Source organism: Rhinatrema bivittatum, chromosome 19 (assembly GCF_901001135.1).
Source record: "Rhinatrema bivittatum chromosome 19, aRhiBiv1.1, whole genome shotgun sequence".
Classification (NCBI taxonomy): domain Eukaryota; kingdom Metazoa; phylum Chordata; class Amphibia; order Gymnophiona; family Rhinatrematidae; genus Rhinatrema; species Rhinatrema bivittatum.
In genome coordinates, this window is record NC_042633.1 from 16,884,425 (window position 1) to 16,911,058 (window position 26,634).

Genomic DNA, 26,634 nt, shown 5'->3' on the forward strand with positions numbered 1-26,634 from the left:
CCATTGTTACTGTGGGTGGGGCTAATTGGATTTGGTTTGCCACAGCCTCATGTGCTGGGGAAACTGAAATCTTTTTGGAGCTGTGATATTCATGAGCCAGAGCCTTGCAGAAACTATTTACAATTTTATTTTATGTACCTATGCTTAATGTGATAAGGTTTTATATTTGCAAAAGATTGTGCCTTGTCTGTTAGAAAGGGGTAGATTTGAAATTGAAACCTGAAATAGCTATTTTGTGAGCCTTCTAGGGCTAAGAATTACAAAAGCACAGCCAGTCTACTTAGCCATTGTTAGTGTGGGTGGGGCTAATTGGATTTGGTTTGCCACAGCCTCATGTGCTGGGGAAACTGAAATCTTTTTGGAGCTGTGATATTCATGAGCCAGAGCCTTGCAGAAACTATTTACAATTTTATTTTATGTACCTATGCTTAATGTGATAAGGTTTTATATTTGCAAAAGATTGTGCCTTGTCTGTTAGAAAGGGGTAGATTTGAAATTGAAACCTGAAAGAGAGCTATTTTGTGAGATTTCTAGGGCTAAGAATTAAAAAAGAAAACAGCCAGTCTACTTAGCCATTGTTACTGTGGGTGGGGCTAATTGGATTTGGTTTGCCACAGCCTCATGTGCTGGGGAAACTGAAATCTTTTTGGAGCTGTGATATTCATGAGCCAGAGCCTTGCAGAAACTATTTACAATTTTATTTTATGTACCTATGCTTAATGTGATAAGGTTTTATATTTGCAAAAGATTGTGCCTTGTCTGTTAGAAAGGGGTAGATTTGAAATTGAAACCTGAAAGAGCTATTTTGTGAGCTCTCTAGGGGTAGGTATTAAAAAACAAAACAGCCAGTCTCCTTAGCCATTCTTACTGTGGGTGGGGCTAATTGGATTTGGTTTGCCACAGCCTCATGTGCTGGGGAAACTGAATCTTTTTGGAGCTGGGATCTTCATGAGCCAGAGCCCTGCTGAAACTAAGTGCAATTTTATTTTGCTATTTACCTATGTTTAATGTAATAATGCTTTATATTTGCAAAAGATTGTGCCTTGTCTGTTAGAAAGGGGCAGATTTGAAACTGAAACCTGAAAGAGAGCTATTTTGAGAGATTTCTAGGGCTAAGAATTAAAAAAGAAAACAGCCAGTCTCCTTAGCCATTCTTAGTGGGTGGGGCTAATTGGATTTGGTTTGCCACAGCCTCATGTGCTGGGGAAACTGAAACCTTTTTGGAGCTGGGATATTCATGAGCCAGAGCCTTGCTGAAACTATTTACAATTTTATTTTATGTACCTATGCTTAATGTGATAAGGTTTTATATTTGCAAAAGATTGTGCCTTGTCTGTTAGAAAGGGGCAGATTTGAAATTGAAACCTGAAAGAGAGCTATTTTGAGAGATTTCTAGGGCTAAGAATTAAAACCAAACAGCTAGTCTACTTAGCCATTGTTAGTGTGGGTGGGGCTAATAGAATTTGGTTTGCCACAGTTTCATGTGCTGGGGAAACTGAAACTTTTTGGAGCTGGGATCTTCGTGAGCCAGAGCCTTGCTGAAACTAAGTGCAATTTTATTTTATCTATCTATGCTTAATGTGATAATGCTTTATATTTGCAAAAGATTGTGCCTTGTCTGTTAGAAAGGGGAAGATCTGAAATTGAAACCTGAAAGAGAGCTATTTTAAGAGATTTCTAGGGCTAAGAATTAAAAAACAAAACAGCCAGTCTCCTTAGCCATTCTTAGTGGATGGGGCTAATTGGATTTGGTTTGCCACAGCCTCATGTGCTGGGGAAATTGAAATCTTTTTGGAGCAGGGATATTCATGAGCCAGAGCCTTGCTGAAAATATTTACAATTTTATTTTATGTGATAAGGTTTTATATTTGCAAAAGATTGTGCCTTGTCTGTTAGAAAGGGGCAGATTTGAAATTGAAACCTAAAAGAGAGCTATTTTGAGAGATTTCTAGGGCTAAGAATTACAAAAGCACAGCCAGTCTACTTAGCCATTGTTAGTGTGGGTGGGGCTAATTGGATTTGGTTTGCCACAGCCTCATGTGCTGGGGAAACTGAATCTTTTTGGAGCTGGGATCTTCATGAGCCAGAGCCCTGCTGAAACTAAGTGCAATTTAATTTTGTTATTTACTTTTGCTTAAATGTGATAAGGGATTCTATGTACAAAAGGTTGTGCCTTGTCTGTTAGAAAAGGGCAGATTTGAAATTGAAACCTGAAAGAGCTATTTTGTGAGCTCTCTAGGGGTAGGTATTAAAAAAGAACAGCCAGTCTACTTAGCCATTGTTACTGTGGGTGGGGCTAATTGGATTTGGTTTGCCACAGCCTCATGTGCTGGGGAAACTGAAATCTTTTTGGAGCTGTGATATTCATGAGCCAGAGCCTTGCAGAAACTATTTACAATTTTATTTTATGTACCTATGCTTAATGTGATAAGGTTTTATATTTGCAAAAGATTGTGCCTTGTCTGTTAGAAAGGGGTAGATTTGAAATTGAAACCTGAAAGAGCTATTTTGTGAGCTCTCTAGGGGTAGGTATTAAAAAAGAACAGCCAGTCTAGTTAGCCATTCTTAGTGGGTGGGGCTAATTGGATTTGGTTTGCCACAGCCTCATGTGCTGGGGAAACTGAATCTTTTTGGAGCTGGGATCTTCATGAGCCAGGGCCCTGCTGAAACTAAGTGCAATTTTATTTTGCTATTTACCTATGTTTAATGTAATAATGCTTTATATTTGCAAAAGATTGTGCCTTGTCTGTTAGAAAGGGGCAGATTTGAAACTGAAACCTGAAAGAAAGATATTTTGTGAGCTTTCTAGGGCTAAGAATTAAAAAAGAAAACAAACAGCCAGTCTACTTAGCCATTGTTAGTGTGGGTAGGGCTAATTGAATTTGGTTTGCCAAAGTTTCATGTGCTGGGGAAACTGAAACTTTTTGGAGCTGGGGTCATCGTGAGCCAGAGCCTTGCTGAAACTAAGTGCAATTTTATTTTATCTATCTATGCTTAATGTGATAATGCTTTATATTTGCAAAAGATTGTGCCTTGTCTGTTAGAAAGGGGCAGATTTGAAATTGAAACTTGAAAGAAAGATATTTTGTGAGATTTCTACGGCTAAGAATTAAAAAACAAAACAGCCAGTCTCCTTAGCCATTCTTAGTGTGGGTGGGGCTAATTGGATTTGGTTTGCCACAGCCTCATGTGCTGGGGAAACTGAATCTTTTTGGAGCTGGGATCTTCATGAGCCAGAGCCTTGCTTGAAACTAAGTGCAATTTTATTTTGTTATTTACTTTTGCTTAAATGTGATAAGGCATTCTATGTACAAAAGTTGTGCCTTGTCTGTTAGAAAAGGGCAGATTTCAAATTGAAATTTTATGTTCTGAATTTTTATTTTATGTACCTCTGCTTAATATGATAAGGTTTTATATTTGCAAAAGATTGTGCCTTGTCTGTTAGAAAGGGGTAGATTTGAAATTGAAACCTGAAAGAGAGATATTTTGTGAGATTTCTAGGGCTAAGAATTAAAAAAGAAAACAGCCAGTCTCCTTAGCCATTCTTAGTGAGAGGGAGGGGAAGGAAAACATGAAGGACCCCCCCATTAGTAAGTAAATGTTTGCAATTTAAAGGGCTTTGCATTTTCAGATCACAGGAGATGGGGCATTAATATCAAACCTTTGGAGATTTAAAATCCATTCCCTAATATAACATTAGTAGGTCCTTGTTGAATCCTTCTAGTCATGTTTTGAGATCAATATTCAGTCACTGGCTAGATTGCAAAGTTAGTTGGTTCCCAGTATGTACCCAGATCAATCCAGACTCCTAGGTTTTGCTTGCCTGCCAGCAGATGGAGACAGAGAAAGTTTCACTGACACTGTACATAACCCAGTGTGGCACCTGCAGTCCCTCAGTATTTCTCTGTCTCCAGCAGATGGTGTAAAACCTGCAGTCTGGAGAGAAAGAAAAGATTAAAAGTCAAAATTTCTGGTTCCTGAACATACCCAGATCAGTCCAGTCAAGTGGGTTTATGCATCCCTATCAGTATATGGAGGCAGAAAACAAAAACTCTGAGGCACTGCTACATAACAGAGAGTGCTACCTGCAGTCCCTCAGTATTTTTCTGTCTCCAGCAGATGGTAGAGGTGCAATCCTGCAGTCCTGATTGATTCTGGAGTTTGGAGAGTTGGATCCGTTCCCCGAGGTGCCAGGTTCCTTGGTGGGCCATCCCTCGGGTTCAGCCAGGTGAATGGGGGGGGGGGGGGGGTTTGGATACCCTTGGCTGTTGCAGCCTGCTAGCTCCGGGGCCCATGATAGCCAGGGGACTGGCTCCCTCTTCATGCCCCAAGGTCCCCTCTTGTCCCCTCCTGTCCGCTGCTGGCTGTCTCAGGGAAGTATCCCTTGTGGGGTGCTTATTGTCTTTTTTTGTTATTTAAGTTTAGTTTAAAAAAAAAAAAAGTATCAGTGACTGAGAGGATTATAGCCAGGAGAACTGGACTGTGGAGCAGTGCCAGGGGTGGCTGACCTCTGAAGCTGCCGGGGTCGGGGTGGGAGTGGTGTGTGCCGACACAGGCTTGCTGTAATTTCCCCGGCGGGGGAGAGTTTTTCCGTGCGCCGCGGCTTTTCTCTGTGAGCTGTTTTTTTTTTGGTGCGCACTGTGTTCGCGCCACTGTTGTTGCCGTGCGCCCGTTCTGTTGGCGCGGTGGCATGGCTTGGCGGCCACGTTGTGCGGCCTACCTTGCTGTGGAGCATGGGTGTGCGGCAGTGCAAGTGTATTTGAGACCAATGGCAGAAAAGCCACGCATTGAAGCCTGCGAGCTTTGGTCAACCCGTTTGAATTCCCTATCTCTGTGCACAGCAGGGGGGGGGATCCTCTGCTAAGGTCTGAAGGCCAGAAGGGCCTCTCACTCTGTGGGGTCCACGGCAGGGGCTAAGGTGGGGGTTCTCGCTTCCTCTGCTCCCGAGGGGGATTGCAGCCAGGGGGCTCCGGCCGGCTGGCGACTCCCCTCCTCCTCTCTCCAGTGGGGCGTGAGCTCGAGGAGGGGGCAGATTCAGAGTCCAGTGGTCCTGAGCGAATGTTTGAGGGCCCACGGGTTTTTTCCCCGAGTTCGTCCTACTCATGCACGAGGCCTTCCTGGTTAGGAAGGCAGGTGAGCGGAGACCCAAGGAGAGGACCTCAGGGCTGTCCAAGAGACCTCGGCTGGCTTCAGCAGGTTTCTCTGGGCGTGCTGGCAAGAATCTGGGGTTGCGTGGCACTGTTCTTGACACCAGGGACCTGGATGACTTAAACAAGCTGCAAGAGGATGTGGCGTCCACCCCAGCAGTGGATCTGGACATGGACCCAAATGGGGATCAGAACCCAGATCCCGATGTGGGCAAGGACGATCCGGATCTTGTTGAGAAGATTGAGGCTGACGGAGATAACCCTCGGATGGTCCACCTTTTTAAAAAGGAGGAGCTTTGGCCTCTCATCCCCCAGGTTGGATGAGTTGTGGATGAAGTTAGCTCAGGAGAAATCGGATAACAAGGGCGTCAATCCAGTCCTGGATGGTCTGCAGGGGTCCCCCTAGTGCTTTCCCCATTCCCAAGAAGATTCAGAAGTTCCTCAGCTGGACTTCCTGGAGGTGGTCTTGAAGGTCGGGAAGGCGATGGTGAAGCTTTACCCATTATTAGAAGAGAATTTGGACTGCCTTAAAACACCTAAGGTGGATGCGGCGGTCTCAGTGGTGACCAAGAAGACTATGATTCTGGTGACGGGGTCTACCGCACTGAAGGATGTCCAGGACTGCAAGTTGGAAATTTAATTGAAGCGCATGTTTGAAGTGTCAGCCTTCTCAGAGGAGAAAAAATTAAAAAAAAGAACAAGAACTAGTTAGAGGAATCTGTGCAGTATGGGGTTCCAAAAGAGGAGCTAACCTAGCAGCTTGAGGACCTCAGCGATGTGGTTTTTCAGCAGCTTCTCTGCCTGTGGAGGAGACTGGGTGTTGGCTCCATGGTGCTGAGGAACTGTTTCCCTGCTTGCCATTTGAGGTGCTTGGTGGTGTTGCGGGTGCAGGAAGGAACAGTGTGCACGTGCGGCAAAAGCGGCAAGGTATTCCAGAGTCCACGTTGAGCATGGCTGCACCGGCAGAACAAGTTTTAGCCAGCAATCTTTAGGGCTACTCTACTGCATGGCCAGAATTCGTTGGATAAGTTATGTGGCTGACTTTGAATATCAGAGTTAGCCCCATCACTTATTCAGTTAACTTAACTCCTTCCTACATTACGCCCCTACATAATTTGGCTAAGTTTAAGCTGTATAATTTATCTGGCTAAACTTAGGTGGAATTGTGTTTGGGTGGGGGGGGGGGGGGTATTGTAGAGTTGGCATTTTGACAGATAACTTGTGAGTTGTTTGCTGTTCATTTTGTTTTCTCATCCCAGGCCTTCCCATCGTAACGTCTGTGTTCTCACGGAGCGTTAAACAAGAGGAAGAGCTGCCCTTCATGGATCCTCCTGAATCGGAGACAACCGAAGAGAATCACTCTCCAGTAACAAGCAAGTATCAGATTCCTCCTGGATACCTTTACTAAGGTCAGCCGGTGCCATTTTGTATTTCAGCACTGATGGGGGTAACGGTCTGCCATCCTCTCTCTTGCTTCTAGTGTTAGTTTCCCTAATTTGGATGAGGTGAGCTCCTGGGGAGGGGGGGCAGTACCTGATGAAAGTGGAGAGCAAGTCAGACAGGCAAGGCCCTTCATTCTGGGGTGCCACAGGGTCCCCATCTGATGAAAGACTTTCTCGCTTCTGGATCTTGCTAAGCTGATTGAGCTGGCATTTGTTATAATCAGAGTAATGAAAACTCGACATAGTTTGGTATATGTTTGTGTTAAATCAAGGGGGCCTAGTTTGCAGAGGGCTCCAACTTTGTCTCTGTTCGCCCAAGGTTTATTAGGGTTTGTTAGGGTAGACATCTTGGCTTGGATACAGGTCAATACTGAGGGATTGCCGGTGGCACATTTGGTTATGTAGCAGTGCTTCAAAGTTTTGTTCTCTGCCTCCATCTACTTCAGGAACGAAAATTAGCAGGTAAGAAGCAATTTTCCTTTTTAAAAGTCTCAAAATAACAGCTTGTCTTCTTTGGTTGCTGGAGACTGCCTCAGAATCAGTCGACACTGGACCAGTATTTCGAAGTGAAAGATCTCTGTTTGAAGGTTTCTGTAGGGCTCTGCTCACAATTGGCAAACGACGAGGGAACAAACTGCAATTTGCAAAACAAAAAAAAAAATAGTGCGAAAAAGAAGCACTCCCAATGCACGATGTCATGGGAGATCGGTATATCTAATAAAGACAGATGTATCCATCAATTTCAAAAATAGATATTATAATAAAATCGGTGAACATTTCAGAACGTGTGCCACAAAATATTCACTGTCTCTTTCCTGAAAGTCCCCACATTGCCTATCAAAGGAGTCAAAATATTAAAATGATATAGTACAGGAATTCCCATCAGAACCCACACCTGTTTTATACCGGGAAGGACATTATTCTTGTGGGAAGAAAGATCTATGTGCCAATACCTTGGCATCCTTCTTCTAGCTTTGTTATTGATTGAAAGAATTTCACAGATTGCACTTCACGTTAAGTCTATATGGTTTTCCTGTCCATTAGTGTATAGGTCATACCAAGCGACCTGACTTATTGAACACCTGAGCTGCATAAATATGCTTAAAAAGGAAACTTCACTAAAACATTGCATTACTTAAATTGCTCTTTTGATCATCTCCAGTGGTCTGTCTTAGAGCAGAGTATGCCTCTCCTGGGGAGGGGGGAAAATGATATTCAATTGGCATGAACATTATTGGAATTTTAATCTCAATACAACATCACCCCTGGGTTTAGATGAGAATGTTTTGGGATTAGTTCTTAGTTTCGACTTCGATGGCTTTTTATATGAATACTGGTTTTTGCCTGAGTTGTACCACAGTAGGTACCAGTAATGATGTTATGGAAAAGATGTGTCTTCTGTCTGCGTCTGCTGGTAAGAGGGAAGAAACCCACATATCTGAACTGATGTAGTAGGATTCGAGGAAAGGAAATTAACAGGCAAGATTACATTTCTCCATTTGTGTAATGCTTTTAATTGTGTTATTAATGTATGGTTACTGATGTTTAATTCATATACGCTACCAAGAGTTTTCCAGAATTATAAATACAATATAGTAAATCCATTTTCCCATTTTCTACCAGGCAGCCAAGGTTATAATCCCAACCCCGCAGCAGAGATCTTGAAAATGGAAGAGCCTCATGTCCATGACCAACTGGAGGGAGGAGCGGTGAGCAAAATATTCCTTTGTAATAAAATACTTCCTGCTCAATCCTCATTCCCTATTCCTTGAATCAGATTAGAATGTCAGGTTTGATTATGAAGGAGCTCGTTATGGGAAAAACAGCTGATTTACGGCACCTTAATTATTTAAGCCCCTGTAATCAGCCATACAAGGCGCCTAAATAAAGCACCTTAAAAAGAATGAATATAAGTGCAAAGACTTAGGAATGGTATTAACCTCCTACAATTAGGTGCCTTCATTCTCCTAAGACAAGCAGGATGGTAGTCCTCACACATGGGTGACATCATTGGATGGAGCCTGACATGGAAAACTTTTGTCAAAGTTTCTGGAACTTTGTCTGAGCATGCCCAGCATGCCCTAATCCATGTGGGGTCCCTCTTCAGTCTGTTTTTTTTTCACATGGAGCTTTCGCCTCATGAGAGAGTGAGCTCATGGCTTTTCTTGTTGGAAATTGCCTAAGAAAACTTTTCACCATCCTGTTCGGGTTTTTCATGTAAATTCACCAATCCGTTCCCTCTAGTTTCACCAGTTAGGTTTTTCGGCGGTTCGGTAGGTCTCTTTTCGCTTCCGTTCCCCCTCCCATGGTAGTGGTGCCTCGGTGCCTGCCGGCATCGACCGGCATGCCCACCGTCACCATCTTTCCTTTTTCCCCTTTTTCTTTCGTTCGTCATGGCCTCTTCCAGTTTCCATTGGTGTCCCCAGTGTCCTAGGACCATGTCCATCATGGACCCCCATGAGGTGTGCGTCCTCTGCCTGGGGGCATCGCATGACATCCGGGTTTGCCGTATGTGCACCCAGATGACCCCTAAGGGACATCGCGCTTGGCTCGATAAGATGGAGAAGATCTTCGGGTTGAAGAAGTCCGAGGCATCGACATCAGCAGCACTGGCAAGGAAGCATTAGCACTGGTCACCCTAAATGCACATTGCTGGGCTCAGGAAGGTTCCAGCTTCTGCCGTGATGCCCCTGAATCAACCCAGCGGCGAGGAGTGCCCATCCGAGTCACTCCGCCTCTTTGAGCCTCTTTATCCTGGTGGCAGGCTCTCTCGAATTTGGAATGGGGAATATCTTTCTAAAATCCCCCTACCCAAATTGTCCTAACCACGGATGTGTCCACCTTAGGGTGGGGAGTTCATGTAGAGGGACTCCAGCCGCTCCACACCCAGGGCTTATGGTCCGCCAGGAAGCATGTTGTCAAATCACCTTCCTGGAGCTCTGGGCGATCAGGTACATGCCTTGGGCTTTCAGAGACCGGCTGTCCAGCAACATTGTCCTGATACAGACAGACAACCAAGTTGCCATGTGGTATGTCAACAAACAGAGAGGCATAGGATCGTACCTCCTGTGTTGGGAAGCAGTCCAGATTTGGTCCTAGGCCCTGTCCGGGCCATCTATCTAGCTGGAATGGAGAATGTGATAGCGGACAGGCTGAGTCGTGCCTTTAGACCCCACAAGTGGTCTCTCTGGACCAGGGAGGCAGCGAACCGGATCCTCCTCCTCTGGGGAAGCCCAGAGGTGGACTTGTTTGCGTCCCGCTGTAACAGGAAGGTGATTCAGTTCTGCTCCCTGTACAGGCTGGACGGCAAACCAGCCTCAGATGCCTTTGCCCTACATTGGGGCAGGGGTCTTCTTTACATGTATCCTCAGATTCCTCTAGTTACAAAGACTCTCTTGAAGCTTCACAAGGACCATGATCCTTATAGCCCCTCATTGGCTGAGACAGATTTGGTTCCACTCCTTTGGGAGTTGTCCATCCGGAAACCGATCAATCTGGGGACTTCCCCAGACTTCATTACGCAAGATCAGGGCAGGCTGCGGCATCCCAACCTCCAGGCCCTGTTGCTCACAGCCTGGAAGTTGAGAGGTTATTCCTGCAGCTGCTTGATCTTTCAGAAGATGCGTCTCGGATCTTGGTGGCTTCCAAGAAGCCTTCCACTAGAAAGTCCTACGGACTGAAATGGAGGAGGTTTTCCATGTGGTGTGAGCAGAAGGCCCTGGATCTGTTCTGCCCCATGCAAAAACTGCTCGACTACCTTCTACACCTATCGGAGGCTGGCTTGAAAACCAACTCCATTAGAGTTAATCTCAGTGCAATTGCAACATCCCAAGGTGTCGATCGTACGCTCATCTCTATACAGCCCTACTTGTATGCTATATGCGGGGCCTGCTTCAAATGAAGCCTTCCCTATGTCTTGGGACCTCAACGTGGTATTAGCTCAGCTGATGAAAGCTCCTTTTGAGCCGCTGCACACCTGTGACCTGAAGTACCTGACCTGGAAGGTCATATTCTTGGTGGCAATCACTTCAGCATGCAGGGTCAGTGAGCTCCAGGCCTTAATGACTTATCCACCTTATACCAAGTTTTATCATGACTGGGTGGTCTTGCATATGCACCCTAAGTTCCTGTCTAAGGTGGTGACGGACTTCCATCTTAACCAGTCAATTGTCCTATCAACATTTCTTTCCCAGGCCCCATTTGCACCAAGGCGAATGAGCACTGCACAGTTTGGATTGCAAAAGAGCCTTAGCCTTTTATCTGGAGTGGACAGAAGCCCATAGACAGTCCAGCCAACTTTTGTTTCTTTTGATAAAAATAGGTTGGGCGTTGCCATTGCCAAACAGACACTACCCAATTATGGCCCACTTGTGAGCAGTTCCAGTGGAGATCTGCAAGGCTGCGACATGGAGTTCTCTCTGCACAATCACATTTCACTACTGTCTGGATAGGGATGGCCGACGTGACAGTAGGTTTGGCCAGTCTGTCCTTTGGAATCTCTTTGAGGTGTAGAACCCAACTCTCCCTGCCTAGGGCCCATTGTTTGGGTTCAGGCTGTCTCCCTCTCTGTTACCAGCAGCACTGTGGTTGTTGGGCCCGTTGGCACCTGGTTGGTGCTTGTTGGTCCCCTTTTGTGTTGGGGAGCAGCCTGTAGCTAGGGATTCACCCATGTGTGAGGACTACCATCCTGCTTGTCCTGTGAGAAAGCAGAGTTGCTTACCTATAACAGGTGTTCTCCTAAGACAGCAGGATGTTAGTCCTCACGAAACCTGCCCACAACCCCACGGAGTTGGGTTGCTCCTATTTTTTATTTCAGCGTAATTCTATGATACAAAACTGGAGAGAGATCCCGCGTGAATGCGTGGTGTAGGGAATGCTCAGTGTCCACTCACTGAGAGTGAGCAACGTTTGAAGCTGCCAGGATCGTGTCATGAGTCTACTGTGATCCCAGGTTCAGGTGGTTCGTAAGGTTAGGATTGGGGTGGGAGAGGAGAGGATAAGTGATTTTACATTTTGAACATTTTGCCGTCTCAAGGTGGGGGAAAGATAGGAGGGTAGTTTACTCATCAGACTTTTATTTTTAAATATTATCTGGAGGGGTTGGGAGAATGTTGGCTCAGCAAGTTGCAGGCCCATGTGGGACTTTTTTTTTTTAAAGTGTATGGCAACTTAACTGGCTATATTCTTTTGAATTAAGCTTAATGTAGCTAGATAACATTTAACATAATTGACTATATTCAGATACTTTAATCATGCATATTCAGAGGGACATGTCTCATTGAATATCACAGATAATTGATATGGCTAAAGTTAGCCAGATATGTAAGAGAACATCACTGTCTTCATGCTATACACTATAACAGTTTACTACACACACATTATAATGAAGCTGGAGGGAGAGGGGCTGAGGGTGTCCTGTTTTCTGTTCCAGGCATCGGTCACGTTCAGTGACGTCGCTGCTTATTTCTTGGAAGTGGAGTGGGACATTCTGGGAGAATGGCAGAAAGAGATGTACAAGAAGGTCATCAAGGAGATTCACGGCATTCTCAGGTCACAGGGTAAATCTGCATTTTCTATCATCTACCACCATAGACACATTGCAGGATAGAAGCTGACATTGTCTAAGGACTGGAAAAATCCCAGGCGTCAAGTCCCATGGGCACCTAAAATTTAGGGCCTAGCTCCTAATCTCATCCAAGGTCTAATAGGAGCTACTGTGGCTCTCCAGAGCTCACTGTGAGACACCATTTCTGCAGGCTCAGCATAAGCTCCTGTCCTGTGCTGTAAAATAGAACTTATATGCTGCTTCCTAATGATTTATTTCTTTATAAGTCCTCTGATTGTTTAAAAAAAAAAAAGAATATTCCTGTTCATACCCCAGATCTGCCACACTGAAAGATGTGTAGGACCGAAAGTTAGTCCACCTCAAGAGGATTTTTGAGGTCTCGGCATTGGGCATATGGGCTATGGTCTGCAGTATTTTTATGCAAAGAGCATGGTCCAGCACTTGCAGGCAAGGGAGCTTATATCAGCATCTTCAGAAAAAACAGGCTGAGTGCTTGGAGGTGGCTGTGGCCTATGTTCCGGACACCTTTTATGACCTGATCAGAATGTCTTCCAGGAATTTGATATCTGTGATGTCGGCCAGGTGACTGCTTTGGTTGAGGAATTGGTCGGCTGATGTGTGGTCCAAGTCTCAGTTGGGTGCTCTGCCATTGAAGGGTAAGTTCTTGTTTGGGGCGGACTTAGAACAGCTGGTGAAACATCTGGGAGAGTCCAAAGGGCATAAATTGCCGGAGGACAGGCTGAAAGGGGAAAAGAGGTCTCTTCTGACTTGTTTGCGTTTTCAGGATTATAAGAAATTTCAGTAGCATAGGAGCCCTTCGGGGTTTCAGAGGCAGAGCACAGTTCTGGGGGTAGCCCTTGCAGGATGGATGGAAGCCAACACTAGTCGGGGAACCGGGGGGGGGGGGGGGGCTCCAAGTCCTAACAATGAGGCAAGGCTAGTCCACTCTTCTTCCGTTGGGGCATTTGGCTCTTTTACGAGGAGTGGACCAGAATTACAATGGGCAAGTGGGTCCTAAGTGTGATAAAAAGAAGGCTATGCATTAGATTTTGCTTGACTCGTACAAGAAGTCTACATCGTCTCCCCTTTCACGCCCCACACAAGTGAGTGGCAGTCCAGGTGATAGTGGACTGTGGTGACAGTGGTTTCTTGGGGCTATAACGCCGGTTCCCTGAGACAAACAGAGTAAAGGAAGGTATTCCATTTATTTCATAGTACCAAAAAATTTAAAAATTATTATCTCTGGGAGTCCCCGGCTTGGACGAAACCAAAGAAGAATCCCATCTTGGTGTCTCTGCAAAAAGTCTCTTGCTATTTTCCGATGCTGGAAGCCATCCAGGAGTTGATTGACCTGGAATGGGACGCCCCAGAAGTCAGCTTTAAAGGAGGTCTGACATTGGAGGCCCTCTATCCTCTGAACCCAATGGATAGAGAACGCCTGCGTTTCCCCAAAGTGGACGCCCTGTTCTGCGCCATTTCGAAGTGAGCAACCATCCCAGTGGAGGGAGGAGCGGCCTTGAAGGATGCACATGATAGGCAGTTAGAGTCCATCCTTAAGCAAGCCTTTGAAACGACAGCAATGGCACTTCAGATTGCTTCCTGTTGTGCCCTAGTGGCTCGCTCATGCCTGCTTCTCTCAAGAGAGGCAGATGGCTCAGGGGCACATTCCAGAGAGGTGATGGAGCCCGACATTGCCTTTCTAGTGGATGCAAGCAACTGAGTTCGTACTTCAGCCAGAGAAGTGGCTTCAGTGGTGGCGGCCAGAGGACAACTATGACTGTGAAATTGGTCAGCGGACGCGACCTCTAAGGCAAACATCACAAAGATGCCCTATTCGGAAGTGAATTGGAAAAGTTAGCCAGTAAGTGGGGTGAATCTCCAGTGCCTCGGCTACTGGAAGATAAGAAAAAGAGGTTGCAGTGCCCCTCACCTATGAGGGGTTGGACCAGGGGCTCCCAGTGCTTTCTGCCCTATAGAAACTCGTCATTTCAGACATCTCGAGGAGGTCTCAGTCCTTTCTGAGCCAACAACCTAAAAGAGGGATGGGTTCAGGCTCAGCCCGAAATTCCCAATGAAGTTCTGCCGATCCATCCACGGGACAAGGAGATAGGGGGTCGACTATTCCTCTTCTATCAGAGGTGGGTTGAGATCATGTCAGACAAATGGGTACTGGATATTATACGAGGATACGCTCTGGAATTTCTCAGCACCCCTTGGGACATGTTCATGATGTCACCTTGCCTCTCCCAGCACAAGAAACTGGCAGTGGAATCTACGTTGATAAGGCTCCTTAGTTTGAGGGCTATAACTCCGGTACCTACAACCCAGGAAAATACAGGGCGTTATTCCATCATACCCAAGAAGGAGGGTTTGTTTTGCCCCATCCTGGACCCCAAGAACATCAGTCGTCATCTGCGGATAATTCACTTCCGCATGGAAACTCTTCGCTCTGTCATAATGGCCGTACAACCGGGAGAGTTCTTAACCTCCCTGGACCTCTCGGAGGCCTACGTTCATATTCCAATCCATCAAGACCACTAGCGTTTCCTATGCTTTGCAGTACTGGGCCAACATTATCAGTTCTGGGCGCTGCTCTTCGGCCTGGCAACCGCCCCCAGAACATTTTCCAAAATTATGGTGGTCGTGGCAGCGGCACTGAGGAAAGAAAGGATCCTGGTGCACCCTTACTTAGATGACTGGCTGATCCAGGCAAAGTCATTGGAAGAAATCCTCCATGTGATCAGCAGGGTCAGGTCCCTACTTCAAGAACTCGATTGGGTTGTGAATATGGACAAGAGCAGCCTCAAGCTCTCCCAGTCCTTAGAGTACTTGGGAGTCTGGTTCGACACCAAGCAGGACAAAGTCTTCCTCCCTCCCTCAAGGATAAGGAAACTGATGTGCCAAGTGTGTCAGCTGACGAACACAATGTGCCCCAGGGTGTGGAGCTATCTTCAGGTCCTCAGCCTGATGGCGTCAACGCAAGGGCACACATGCGGCCACTCCAACGCTCCCTGCAGTCACATTGGAACCCACTGTCTCAAGATTACTTGATTCGCCTTTACCTACCGATGGAAGTATGTTCTCTGCTCCAGTGATGGCTACAGGAAGTTCATCTAAGCAGGGGTGTAAACCTGTCTCCACCGAACTGGCTAGTCCTCACAATGGACGCAAGCCTCCAAGGGTGGAAGCTCACTATCAGGAATTGACAACCCAGGGGCGATGGACCAAGAAGAGGTGCGCTGGAACATAAACTGCTTGGAAGCCCGAGCTGTCAGATTAGTGTGTCTTCAATTCAGCCACAGGCTCCAGGGATAGGCAGTCCTCGTGATGTCGTACAACGCAACAACAGTAGCCTACATCAACTGCCAGGGAGGAACCAAAAGCCACCAAGTGTCTCTGGAAATAGACCCCCTTATGGAATGGGCAGAGCTAAATCTTCAAGGGATCACGGTCTCCCACATCGCGGGAAAAGACAACGTCAGAGCAGACTTTCTCAGCAGGGAGATTCTGGATCCAGGGGAATGGGCGTTGTTGACCAGAGCCTTCCAGCTCCTAGTAGATCACTGGGGCCTCCCATCCATTGACCTACTGGCCACATCTCACAATGCGAAAGTCCCCCGATTCTTCAGTCGCAGAAGAGATGAGCGTTCCCAAGGGATCGACACTCTTGTTCAGACCTGGCCAGAGGAGGACTTACTGTAGCCTTCCTTCCTTGGCCTCCGCTGGGCAAGATCATTTGCAAGATCAAATACCACAGAGGATTAGTCCTTCTAGTGGCCCAGAATTGGCCCAGATGCCCATGGTATGCAGACATGCAGAGGCTTCTGGTGGAGAGCTCCCTATGCCTCACCCTACACAGGGACCTTCTCCAGCAAGGTCTGATCCTTTACGAGGACCCAACTCGATTTTGTCTTATGGTCTGGCCCTTGAGAGGGCTCGCCTGATGAAGCGTGGTTATTCGGTGGCAGTAATAGCCACCTTACTCTGCACACGGCAGTTCTTGATGTCCTCAGAGTACGTGCAGATCTGGAGAATATTTGAGGCCTGGTGCAAGGAACGTGGGGTGCCCCCTCAGACGACCAAGATCCCCATGATTTTGGAATTTTTACAGGATGGCCTGAACAAAGGGTTGTCCCTCAACTCCTTGAAGGTCCAGGTGGCGGCTCTCTCCTATTTAAGAGGCAAGGTGAATGGAGCCCGCCTGTCAATGTATCCGGACTTGTCCTGTTTTCTAAAAGTGGTTAAACACCTCCGACCATCCTTAAAGTGGCCAGTCCCCCTATGGAACCTCAATCTAGTATTGGACTTTTTAGCAGGGCCTTCCTTTCAGCTGCTGCACAATCTGTCTCTATGCTTGTTAACGCTGAAGACTGTATTCTTGGGGGTGATATGCTTGGCTTGTTGCATCTCTGAATTACAGACGCTGTCATGGTGGGAGCCATTCCTCTGGTTGACTCCAGGAATGTTACAGCTTCGCCCCGTTCCTTTCTTCTTACCAAAGGTAGTCTTGGAGTTTCACTGAACCAGTCCATTTCCTTACCAGTGCTAGATAAACGCAAGGACACGAAAGACTACTGCCTCCTACGCCACTTAAACGTCAGTAGGCTTTTAGTACGGTATCTGGAACTTTCAGAACCGATGCACAAGATGGGCCACTTGTTTGTTCTTCACGGTGGAAAGAAATGAGGCGAAGCAGCTTTGCGAGCTACCATAGCTCGCTGGATCAAGGAAGTGATCACGGCAGCTTATGTAGAAGCAGGGACGTCTTTACCCCTTCAGATTAAAGCTCATTCCACTGGGACCCAGGCAGTATCCTGGGCGGAAGCTAAGCTACTGTCTCCTGTTGACATCTGCCGAGTAGTGACGTGGTCCTCCTTACACACCTTCTCCAGATTATATCGCCTGGACATCCAGGCCCGAGAGGAGACAGCCTTTGCGAGGGCAGTGCTAACTGGACCATGGACAGCCTCCTGCCCCGTTCAGGAGTAGCTTTTGTACATCCCATTGGTCCTGAGTCCATCTGGCTACATGCAAGGAAATGGAGAAATTACTTACCTGATAATTTTGTTTTCCTTAGTGTAGACAGATGGACTCAGCATCCCACCCATGGCTGCCCATGAACGGTACCAAGGAATCGCCCATAGGTGAATCTTGATTCCATGAGGTTACAGGTAAGCCGTCGTCCAATCCCTAGATCAGGGTATCTTATAATATTGCTGGGATTCAGCACTTATGTTTGATTGAGTACAGTTACAGTCACCAGTTTTTTAATCAAGTATTTTAATCAAGTTATTAAGTTGTATTCACGTTTATTAAAGTTTTTCAATAGTATGTCTACAATGGCTTTTGAAGAGAATACTGAAGGGCTGAGGACACTGCATGGGTATATCTAGGGTGATGGCAGCTTTGAAACCTGACTCTGTCTCCATCTGCTGGCAGGAGAGCATAACCCATTGGTCCTGAGTCCATCTATCTACACTAAGGAAAACAAAATTATCAGGTAAGTAATTTCGCCATTTAAAATATAATTTCATGTTTCTCTTGACAGGTTATTCAATTCTTAATCCTGATGTTATATTCAAGATTAAAACGGAAGATGAGAAATATTTCACTGAATCCTGTGAGTGGGAGGGAAAAGAAAACATGACGGACCCCCCCATTAGTAAGTAAATGTTCTGGATTTAAAGGGCCTTGCATTTTCACATCACATTTGTAGACTTAAAATCCCTTTCCTAATATAACATTAGCAGGTCCTGGGTGACTCCTTCTAGCCAGGTTTGTTTTCTCATCCCAGGCCTTCCGATCGTAACGTCTGTGTTCTCACTGAGTGTTAAACAAGAGGAAGATCTGCCCTTCATGGACCCTCCTGAATCAGAGAGGACTGAAGAGATTCTCCCTACTGTAACAGGTGAGTATCAGATTCCTCCTGGTCACCTTCACTAAGGTCAGCCGGTGCCATTTTGTATTTTGGCACTCGTGGGGTAAGATGCTGTCAACTGTTCTCTTACTCATTGTCTGTTTCCCTTCTTCGGATGGATTAAACTGCCTGATGGGGAGTACTCCTGATGGTGGGGATCCCATGGAGGGAGGCGGGCATGGCCCTTCAGCCTATACTGTCATAGGGTTAAGTACTCTGTGTTGCCAGGATGGTGGGTGTGGAGGGGCTTCTGCATTGTTGGAGGGCAGTATGACTTCATCTAGCCATGGAAGCTTAGCACAACAATGCCACTGTAGTTCATTTTTACATCACTGGTGGGTTAATGTAAATAATGGCATATAATGCAATTTATAGTAAAATAGTTTAATATTAATGAGCTTATTTGTATTATAATGCATGTAGCTCAGCTCAAAGTTCCCTATATGTACCCTGTATGTGAGACTCCTGGCACAAGGTGGAGAGAATGAGATAGAGGAAGACTGGTGGGACATAGTGTGACCACTTTATAATGAGGTCCATATACAAAAGCAATTTAGATGGATAACTCAAACGTTATCTGTCTAAATGGCAAAACAGGCATATTAAAAGATTTATGCAGCTAAATTCTAGCCACATAACGAATTATGTGGCTAGAATTTAGGTGCATAAGTCGGGAGTGTTCTGGAGGCAGGCAGGAGGCTAACTTTAAAATAGCTGGGTAGATTTAGCCGACTAACTGGCCAAGCTGCTCAGCGGCTGAATATTGCTCCCAATATTTTATTTAAACATTTATAGGTCACTGTTTCTAAAATCCAAAGCGAGGAAGAACCTTTGTTCAGAAAATCACACGAAAAAACCCCCTCACTAACTGCTGACATTAAAAAGGGGTGGGAATCCACCTGCGAATATCAGGAAGTACTTACCCTGAGAAACCTCTCTGAACGTGGGCCTCACTGTACCCATCTCTCCCCATAACAGGCTCCCTCACTGTCAAACCAGACATTATAATCCGATTTAAGGAAAAAGGAGTCAAGACGGAGTCCCAGGAATCCGAGGAAGGAGGAAACCTGATGGTCACAGGCGCATGTGAGGAGCTGCAAGGAGCAGGTGATGCAGCTTGGATTAAAGCTGGTGCTGGGCAGATCCAAAGAGAGTGGCAGCTTGAAGATGCCGTGTTCTCCATGATTATGGCTACCCCAGATGGACTTGATGGCAACAACAAACAATGCCAAAGCAACCTTGGTTCATCAAGTCGCAGAAGAGAGCCAGGGTTGGATGCTCTCTCTCGATCATGGCCTCAGCATTGTCTTTTGCATGTGTTTCTGCCGTGGCCACTGCTAGGCAGGGTGCCCCACAGAACAGAAAGACATCAGGGAAGTGTGGTTCTAGTGGCCCCAAAGATGACCTTGGTTTGCACATTTGATAAGATTCAGTACAGAAGCCCTGTGCGGTTCAATCGGGTCCTACATCAGGGTCCGATTTGCTTGGAGCAGGTGCATCATTTTGTTTTGTGGCGTGGGCTCTTGAGAGGAGGAGACTAAGAGGCAAGGATTACTGGTAGGAAGTGATTTCTAGATTGTTGCTTGCAAGAAAGGATTCTACTTCTCTAGCTTTTGCCCAAGTCTGCAAGGTGTTTGAGGGTTGGAGTCAGAAAGTCCAGAGTCTCACCCAGTTATTTTTTACTCTGCTCTTGCACTATTCAGAGAAGGTAATGGTTATTGTGTTTTGTAAATTTTTCAGGTCTTTCCAGTTGAAGGGGGACAGGCCTAGTTTTTAGTTAATCCTAAGAGTTTGCTATCCCCTGCTCGTAGAGGAGTTTAAGTGTTTGGCTTTGATGACACAGTGCCTTTAGTAGACAGTTAATCTTTTATTTTCTGTCTCCAGCTGCTGGTGGGGGAGCAAAATACACTCATCTGAACTGGTCTGGTAGAACTCAAGGAAAGAAAATTAGCAGGTAAGGAATTACATTTTCCATATTTGTTCTTCTCCATAGTTGAATAATTAATGATTATACTCATTGTTTATCTAATAGATGATGGATTCAGGAACAATAGAGAGAGACAGAGACTGTGTGATGGGCAGCAGCGTGAGGAATGGAAACACAAAGACCCCTCCAGCGAGATCCCAGATCCTTCATCTAACTATGAAGGAGGTATCAGAGTGACACCACCCAGGGTGAAAGAAAAAGCCCAAAAAAGGAGACCAAGCACCTGTAACGAAAGAGAGAGACATTCCAAATGCTGCCAAAATCTTGTACAAATGCAGAGACTCGGTGAAGGAGAAGAACCATTTAGAAGTGCTGATACTTGGGAAGACTTCACTACAAATTTACATTCTGTTAAGTACCAAGAAAAAATTGAATGTGGGAACAAGTTCACTGCGAGGACAAATAATACATGTATCCAAGAATATCATATCAATACAACAAAAAAGAGAATCCACGAATCAGGATATAAATGATTTCAACTATAAAATAAAAAATCCCGTATAGAATGAGAGGCGGGGAAGCTCAGAGAGACCTCATCGTTGATGTCAACAATTTGAGCTGACGTAAAGCTTATAATGGCTCAAGCTTTTCTTTTATGGAGCTTATAATCATCGGTCTCTATGAGCATATGGTGCTACTGCAATAAGTAGCTATCTCACGGCACAATCAGTCTCTATTTGTACTCTGATATAAAGTCTCTTAATATACTTAACTTGCAATTTTCGTGTCCGTAGACAAACCAGTGATGTTGAAACAAGTGTGATCCGACGCTATTCCGACACGGCGTGTTTCGGAGGAAAACCTCCTTCCTCAGGGGCTCGGATGTCACTAATGCCGGTTTTTCACATTGCTGCAATAAAGTAAAATACGTCAGCTCAAATTGTTGACATCAACGATGAGGTCTCTCTGAGCTTCCCCGCCTCTCATTCTATACGGGATTTTTTATTTTATAGTTGAAATCATTTATATCCTGATTCGTGGATTCTCTTTTTTGTTGTATGAATTAAGTCTGTCAGGACAGGAATTTTTTTATGTATAGATTGTGCATTGCAGAATTTAAAAGAAAGCGCTATAAATACTAAGGTAGCAGATAACATAGGAACAATAGGGATTAAATTATTATCGACTGAACATTTCGAGGTAGATTTTACAAAAGATTGTTTTCTCGTACTAGGTGATAAGGAATTATATTTACCTCGGCCTGTTAAAACAGGAATATCCATGGTTAAGAGATCCTTTTTTTTTTTTTGTTTAGCTGTTACATAAAATTGGAAGTTGCTGAAGCTGCCTCCTCTGTCAGTAAAGACCGAGTTAAGCTCTCTGTTTAATCTGCGCATAGGAAACGGGAAGCAGAGAGAGAAGGGAGGAAATGAGCCTGCGATCCGTAGCCATCAGTTTCCAGGTCTGTAACCCAACTACAATTAGGAGACGTTCTAGGGTCAATAATTTTCCTAAATGGCTGGGACTCCATAGACAAAATGTAAGATCATCATTAGGAGGAAGATCCCTTTCCAGATCTGCCCAATGTTTCTCTTTATTTTCCATTTACTCCATGCAGAAGACTGCCAGGACCTCATTTTAAAGTGCGGGAGTGCAAATCATCATTGTGCTGTGATATGTGACAAAGTGCTCCCTGCCGCCCTAGGCCTGTCCCCTCTCCATATAAACCTCGTGATGCTTTTATTTAGTTCTGTAAATGTGGTGAAGAGAATTAAAAATAAAATAATTAATTTGAAGGGGCTGTATAAGTGCCAGTGATGCCTGCATTGAGTAAAGTACTTGGGAACCATAGCAACGGGTATCCAGGGAACTATTACCTTAACAACAGAGCACTGGTCATCTGCTCGCTGTAACAAAGTTTAAAGTAATGGTACAAATTAAAGCCAAGTTGCTATTTTGTTTGGAAAATTGGTATAATTGGGAATGCATTTAAATTAGTTAATAAGTTTCCTTTTTACTAGTCTCTTGAACCAAGGGTTGGTTTTTTTTTTTCAAGATTTCTGTTAATTACTAATCTAAACCCAAGTAGGCACTTTTTCTTTTTATGACATCAGCAATATTCTTTTAGTTTTCTCTGCAGGACAGTTGGTCAGTGAGGGGGGTTGAGCTGGGAAAGGTGACAGAGAGAGAGAGCGTGCACTGCTGAGCTCTGTTATTTAGGCCTTTATACTGTGTAAAACACCTTAAAACATTTAAGAAACACTAATTAAGAGTGAATGAGAGGGATTATTAATGTTTATTTGCCTGCCAAAGGTAAGGAAAGTACTTTAGTGAGATTAAAAATAACACAGCTGAAACGCGGGTATTTTCTCAGCTTTCAGAGTTAGCTGAATGAAAGAAACTGGTGAAACTGATTGTGTGATATTATAATTACACTGAAGTTAAAGCCCTATTAGAAGCAGACAAATATTGCTGTTCATATATATTTTGCTGTACACCTGAAGATAAATGAGGGCGACTGCTGCTGAATTCCAAAGGGAAATTAAAAGCACTTTTGGCAGAAGGGTAAAAGGATTTTCATTTTGGGCTTCAAGGCTTCTTATTTTCAAAACCTCATTTCCATTTAAATACAGTTATCTGAGAACTGTTTGAGGAAAGAGTGACTGAATGGGTATAAGGATCTCGTGTGTTATATAATGAATTTAAAGAGTGTCTGATCTGAAAACACAATAATTTATTCTTATCCACCTTTCCTAGTTGTAGACAGGGAACTGAATTAGCCTTTTATTTTGAAGCTAGTAACATTAAAGAAAGTAAAAATTGACAGTCTCAGGGAGACAGGTTATTTTATTGATTTCTTAAAGTCAGAATAGTTGGAAATTGTTCCAGAGACAACGTGGTTAAGCATAAATCCAGAAAGAACTGTAGCCTTCAAAACGTTTCATCTTTGTTCAAAAACCAGCGTACACAAATCATCGCGGGAGTCATAGATAAGTGCACCAACGAATACATGTGTAAAAGTATTAAAGACTTAAAAAAAACCCCATTTAAATAGTTAATAGTGCAGTAAATATTTTATAAGATAGACAGAATGTGAAATACAGTTATAGTTATCTGAAATGTTTGGAATGTTTTAAAACCTGGTACCAAGGTTAAAATATATTTATTTGTCATAATTCATGTTTATATTTGTTTTCCCAGTAAACCATATTCTCTATTGCCAGTTTAATAAATTGAACTTTAATAATACCAAGTGTCAAAATAATTAATTTTTCTTTTATTGGTGAAACTTCGCTGAGGAAAATTGTAAACTGTTAACTTATAACAACTTTAATTAAGAAAACCCCAAAACCTAAACCACACAGCTACCTATGTAACCGTGCATAAAAACAGTTTATAATTTCCGAAGTGGTTTACAGTTCTTTAGAAAAATCTTCAGGTTTTTCATGGGAATTAATCCTAAAAATAAAGTTAATCCTGGGTGAGATGTTAATTGTAATTGTTGCTGTTCCACCCAGCAAAAAGATTTATAAAGGGAGTCGTATTCTGAGATCCAGTGTAATCTTGAAGAGCAGAAGGTGCTAATTACAGGAGAATAAGTTATTCAGTTTATTAGGGATACATTCTCTCACATATTTTCACCACAGGAAAAGACAGTGCTCGTCACACTTTGCCCTACTTTCATCAGTCAAATTCTTCATTAACTAAATGGAATCTGATAACTGTGATGGAATATTAATATATTTTTACTTTATTAGTTCATTATTACAATGGATTGGTAATTGGCCACTTATACTATTTAAGTACCTGACCGCATTTTCAGTTTCAGTGCATCCCATGTATCTGATTGTGACTGTAAAACTGTATTTCTATCAGTATGTTTTATTTTGATTTATAAAAATAACTAATGGTTAATGTATGCTCTGACAGAAATGTGAGAATTGTGCATCCTCCCCCTGGACCAAGATCTCCACCTCTCCTCGAGAAATCTTGCCTTGTGGCTGTTGCCCTACCCACCTTCTCCTTATTCCATCACAAGTCAGGAACACCGGAGCCCTCAGCAAGGTTTATGAAAACTTAGGTGTGCTACAGTACCAGGTTTTAACTGACTCTTTCAGGGTCACATTTTATCAATGCCTTTCTGTGCACATCTGGACTTACTACCCTTCTTTTATTCTCTGCTCTGTGTCACGTTTCAGTGATTGTGCACAACAAGTTGGATTCATTTCCATGGAGGATGACGTTCAGGAGGGGAGGATTATGCAGCAGGTTGTAAAGTTAAATTGAGAAGAGCACCCCCTGACCTGTGGGAAGTGGTACGTCCTCAGCACATTGGACAGCTGACTTGATTCCTCAGAGGGAAGGCCTTCAATTATTGCAGCCAGGGTGCCAGATGTTCTGCAGCTGTAGTTAAGGACCCAGAACCTCCTTCCTGAAAATATTTTCATGGCAGCCATAAGCATATGATTCAGATTTTTCTGAGAATCGAAAATACAGAACCCCAGTGTGAGGTTGGGGAGGAGCTCTGAGTTCTCATTAATCTCCTCCACTGCAAAAACCAAGGCCAGGAAGTTGTAGTAATTTTTTGCAGTTAACCTGTAAGGATATTAAGGGAATAATATTCAATGGTGTGCATAAGTCAGCGCATACACACACAAGTGGGTACATCTAAAGTTAAAGCTGTATTTTGCAAACAGTATGGTGGGGAATGTAGAGTTTATCAAATACCCCGTATCTACACCCAGAAAGCATGCACATCTGAGTCTGAACGTGGATTTTGTTTTACTAAGGGGATCCACATACTTTGTGTACCTATTGTATAAAAGTGCCCCTATATATTTTAAACAGGAAATAATTGTAACCTGTGCATGCAATAACCCCATTGTTTATGTGCAGAGGCAGGAACTTTGTAATGTATAAGTGTTCCCCACTTATAAACACACTCACTTGTGCACACTCTTTAATCTCCAGCTCACTGACACCTCCTCCAATTCACTCAGACATCCATCACTTCCCCCTGAGACCCCCATCAAGGTCCCCTGACCTTCCATCCAAAAACTGCAGACAAAATAAAAGTGTGATTTCATCTCCGTGACTTGACTAGCAGGGGTAACAGCATGCGGGGAAGTTGCATGGACAACACTGACAAAATATTCACTTGTGCATGGACTTCCAACCCCACCCAGAATCCCTCAAACACCCTCATTTTTATTCCCAAGGAAGTACAAGTAACCTTGTCTTCAGAAAATTCACTTATCACACACGGGGATTACATGCACAGGTATATCATGATTTCACACACACAGTCCCCATGTAAACCTTTCCAAAAATGACCCCTCACTGTCAGATAATATGAAATCCATACCCAAATAAAAGATACAAAACCGCTGGCTTGGAATCTCAGAAACAGAGCAGCAGTGGGTCAGGAGGGACTGGGGATCACTAGTACACTGTGAAGACCCAGTCCATAGCCAGAACATGCTATAAGATACTAGGGGGTTGGAGATGGGTGAGAACAAGGTCCAGAAGAGTTTTCAATCTGTCTTTTTCATGGCAGGGTCTGGGGATTAGGGGCCAGACCCAACAGGAGATCATCTGTGATGCAGAATTTCAGCTCTGAAATTAGGCATAAGCAATGTAAGAAACTACCTCCGGTGCTGCTAAATACTTCTAGGTCCTGGAGTGTTGTTGCAGCCAATGCCTACATAAATCCAGGCCCCCTCACTTCTATGCTGCAACAGTGACCCCAAAACAAATATAACAGCAAGAAATGCCAGGAAAATCAGCACAGGGCCTCCTGCAACCCTCATACACTCACGGGCCATTTGACACCTCTGTTGCGCACACAGGTTTTGGCAAGGTGTTACGTGCAGGAGACCATGAACAGTTGCTAAGAACATAAGAACATGCCATACTGGGTCAGACCAAGGGTCCATCAAGCCCAGCATCCTGTTTCCAACAGCTTCCTCCAGCAATCTAAACTGTTGCACTGGAGGTGGACTCTTGACCTGGCGCAGGATTGGTACGGCCCTCTGAAGGAACCCAGAAGGCGCCTGCCGTCAGGAGGCGGAGCACACTAGGAGACAGAGGCAAGCTGGAGCTTCACCAATAACAGCCCGGGGGCTCCATGGGTTGAGCCATTGGATTCCCAGGCTGCCTGGGCTTAGGTGGGCCTCTGGGGGGTCTCTTGGAGAGATGGTGGAGAGGTGTGCCCACCAATAGCAGAGGTGCACGGCTGGTGGTGAGCAGGCGAGCTAGACCGGAACAGAGAGTACCGGAGACCACGGGTATGAAGCAGGAACTGAAGGTCCTCCAGGCAGGATAGGCAGCGCCTAGTGGTCTAGCTCAAGGAAGGCCGCTGACAGCGTCAAGGCAGGTGGACCTGGTGGTCACAGGAGGAGCAAAGAAAGTGTCTGAATGGAGCACAAGAGTCAAAGCCAGGGTATCTGTCCGAGGATGGTCAGCCAAAGCAAGGGTCAGTTCCAGGTATCAGTCCAAGCGTTGTCAGAGGCAAGCAGAGGTCAGTTCCAGGTATCAGTCCGAGCTTGGTCAGAGGCAAGCAGAGGACAGTTCCAGGTATCAGTCCGAGCGTGGTCAGAGGCAAGCAGAGGACAGTTCCAGGTATCAGTCCGAGC

The 26,634-nt window shown here is 44.8% G+C and overlaps 1 protein-coding gene across 1 annotated transcript in view; it reads right to left on the bottom strand.

The window, feature by feature from the left end:
• Positions 1 to 25,029, bottom strand: part of LOC115080269 (vomeronasal type-2 receptor 26-like) — a 113,583-nt gene extending 88,554 nt beyond the window's left edge. Inside the window, exons 1-2 of the mRNA XM_029584423.1 lie at positions 24,947 to 25,029; positions 24,304 to 24,595 (exon numbers count right to left, since the gene is read on the bottom strand). Coding sequence (XP_029440283.1) covers positions 24,304 to 24,595; positions 24,947 to 25,029 — 375 coding nt within the window. The remainder of the gene's footprint in view (positions 1 to 24,303; positions 24,596 to 24,946) is intronic.
• Between the last annotated feature and the right edge of the window lie 1,605 nt (positions 25,030 to 26,634).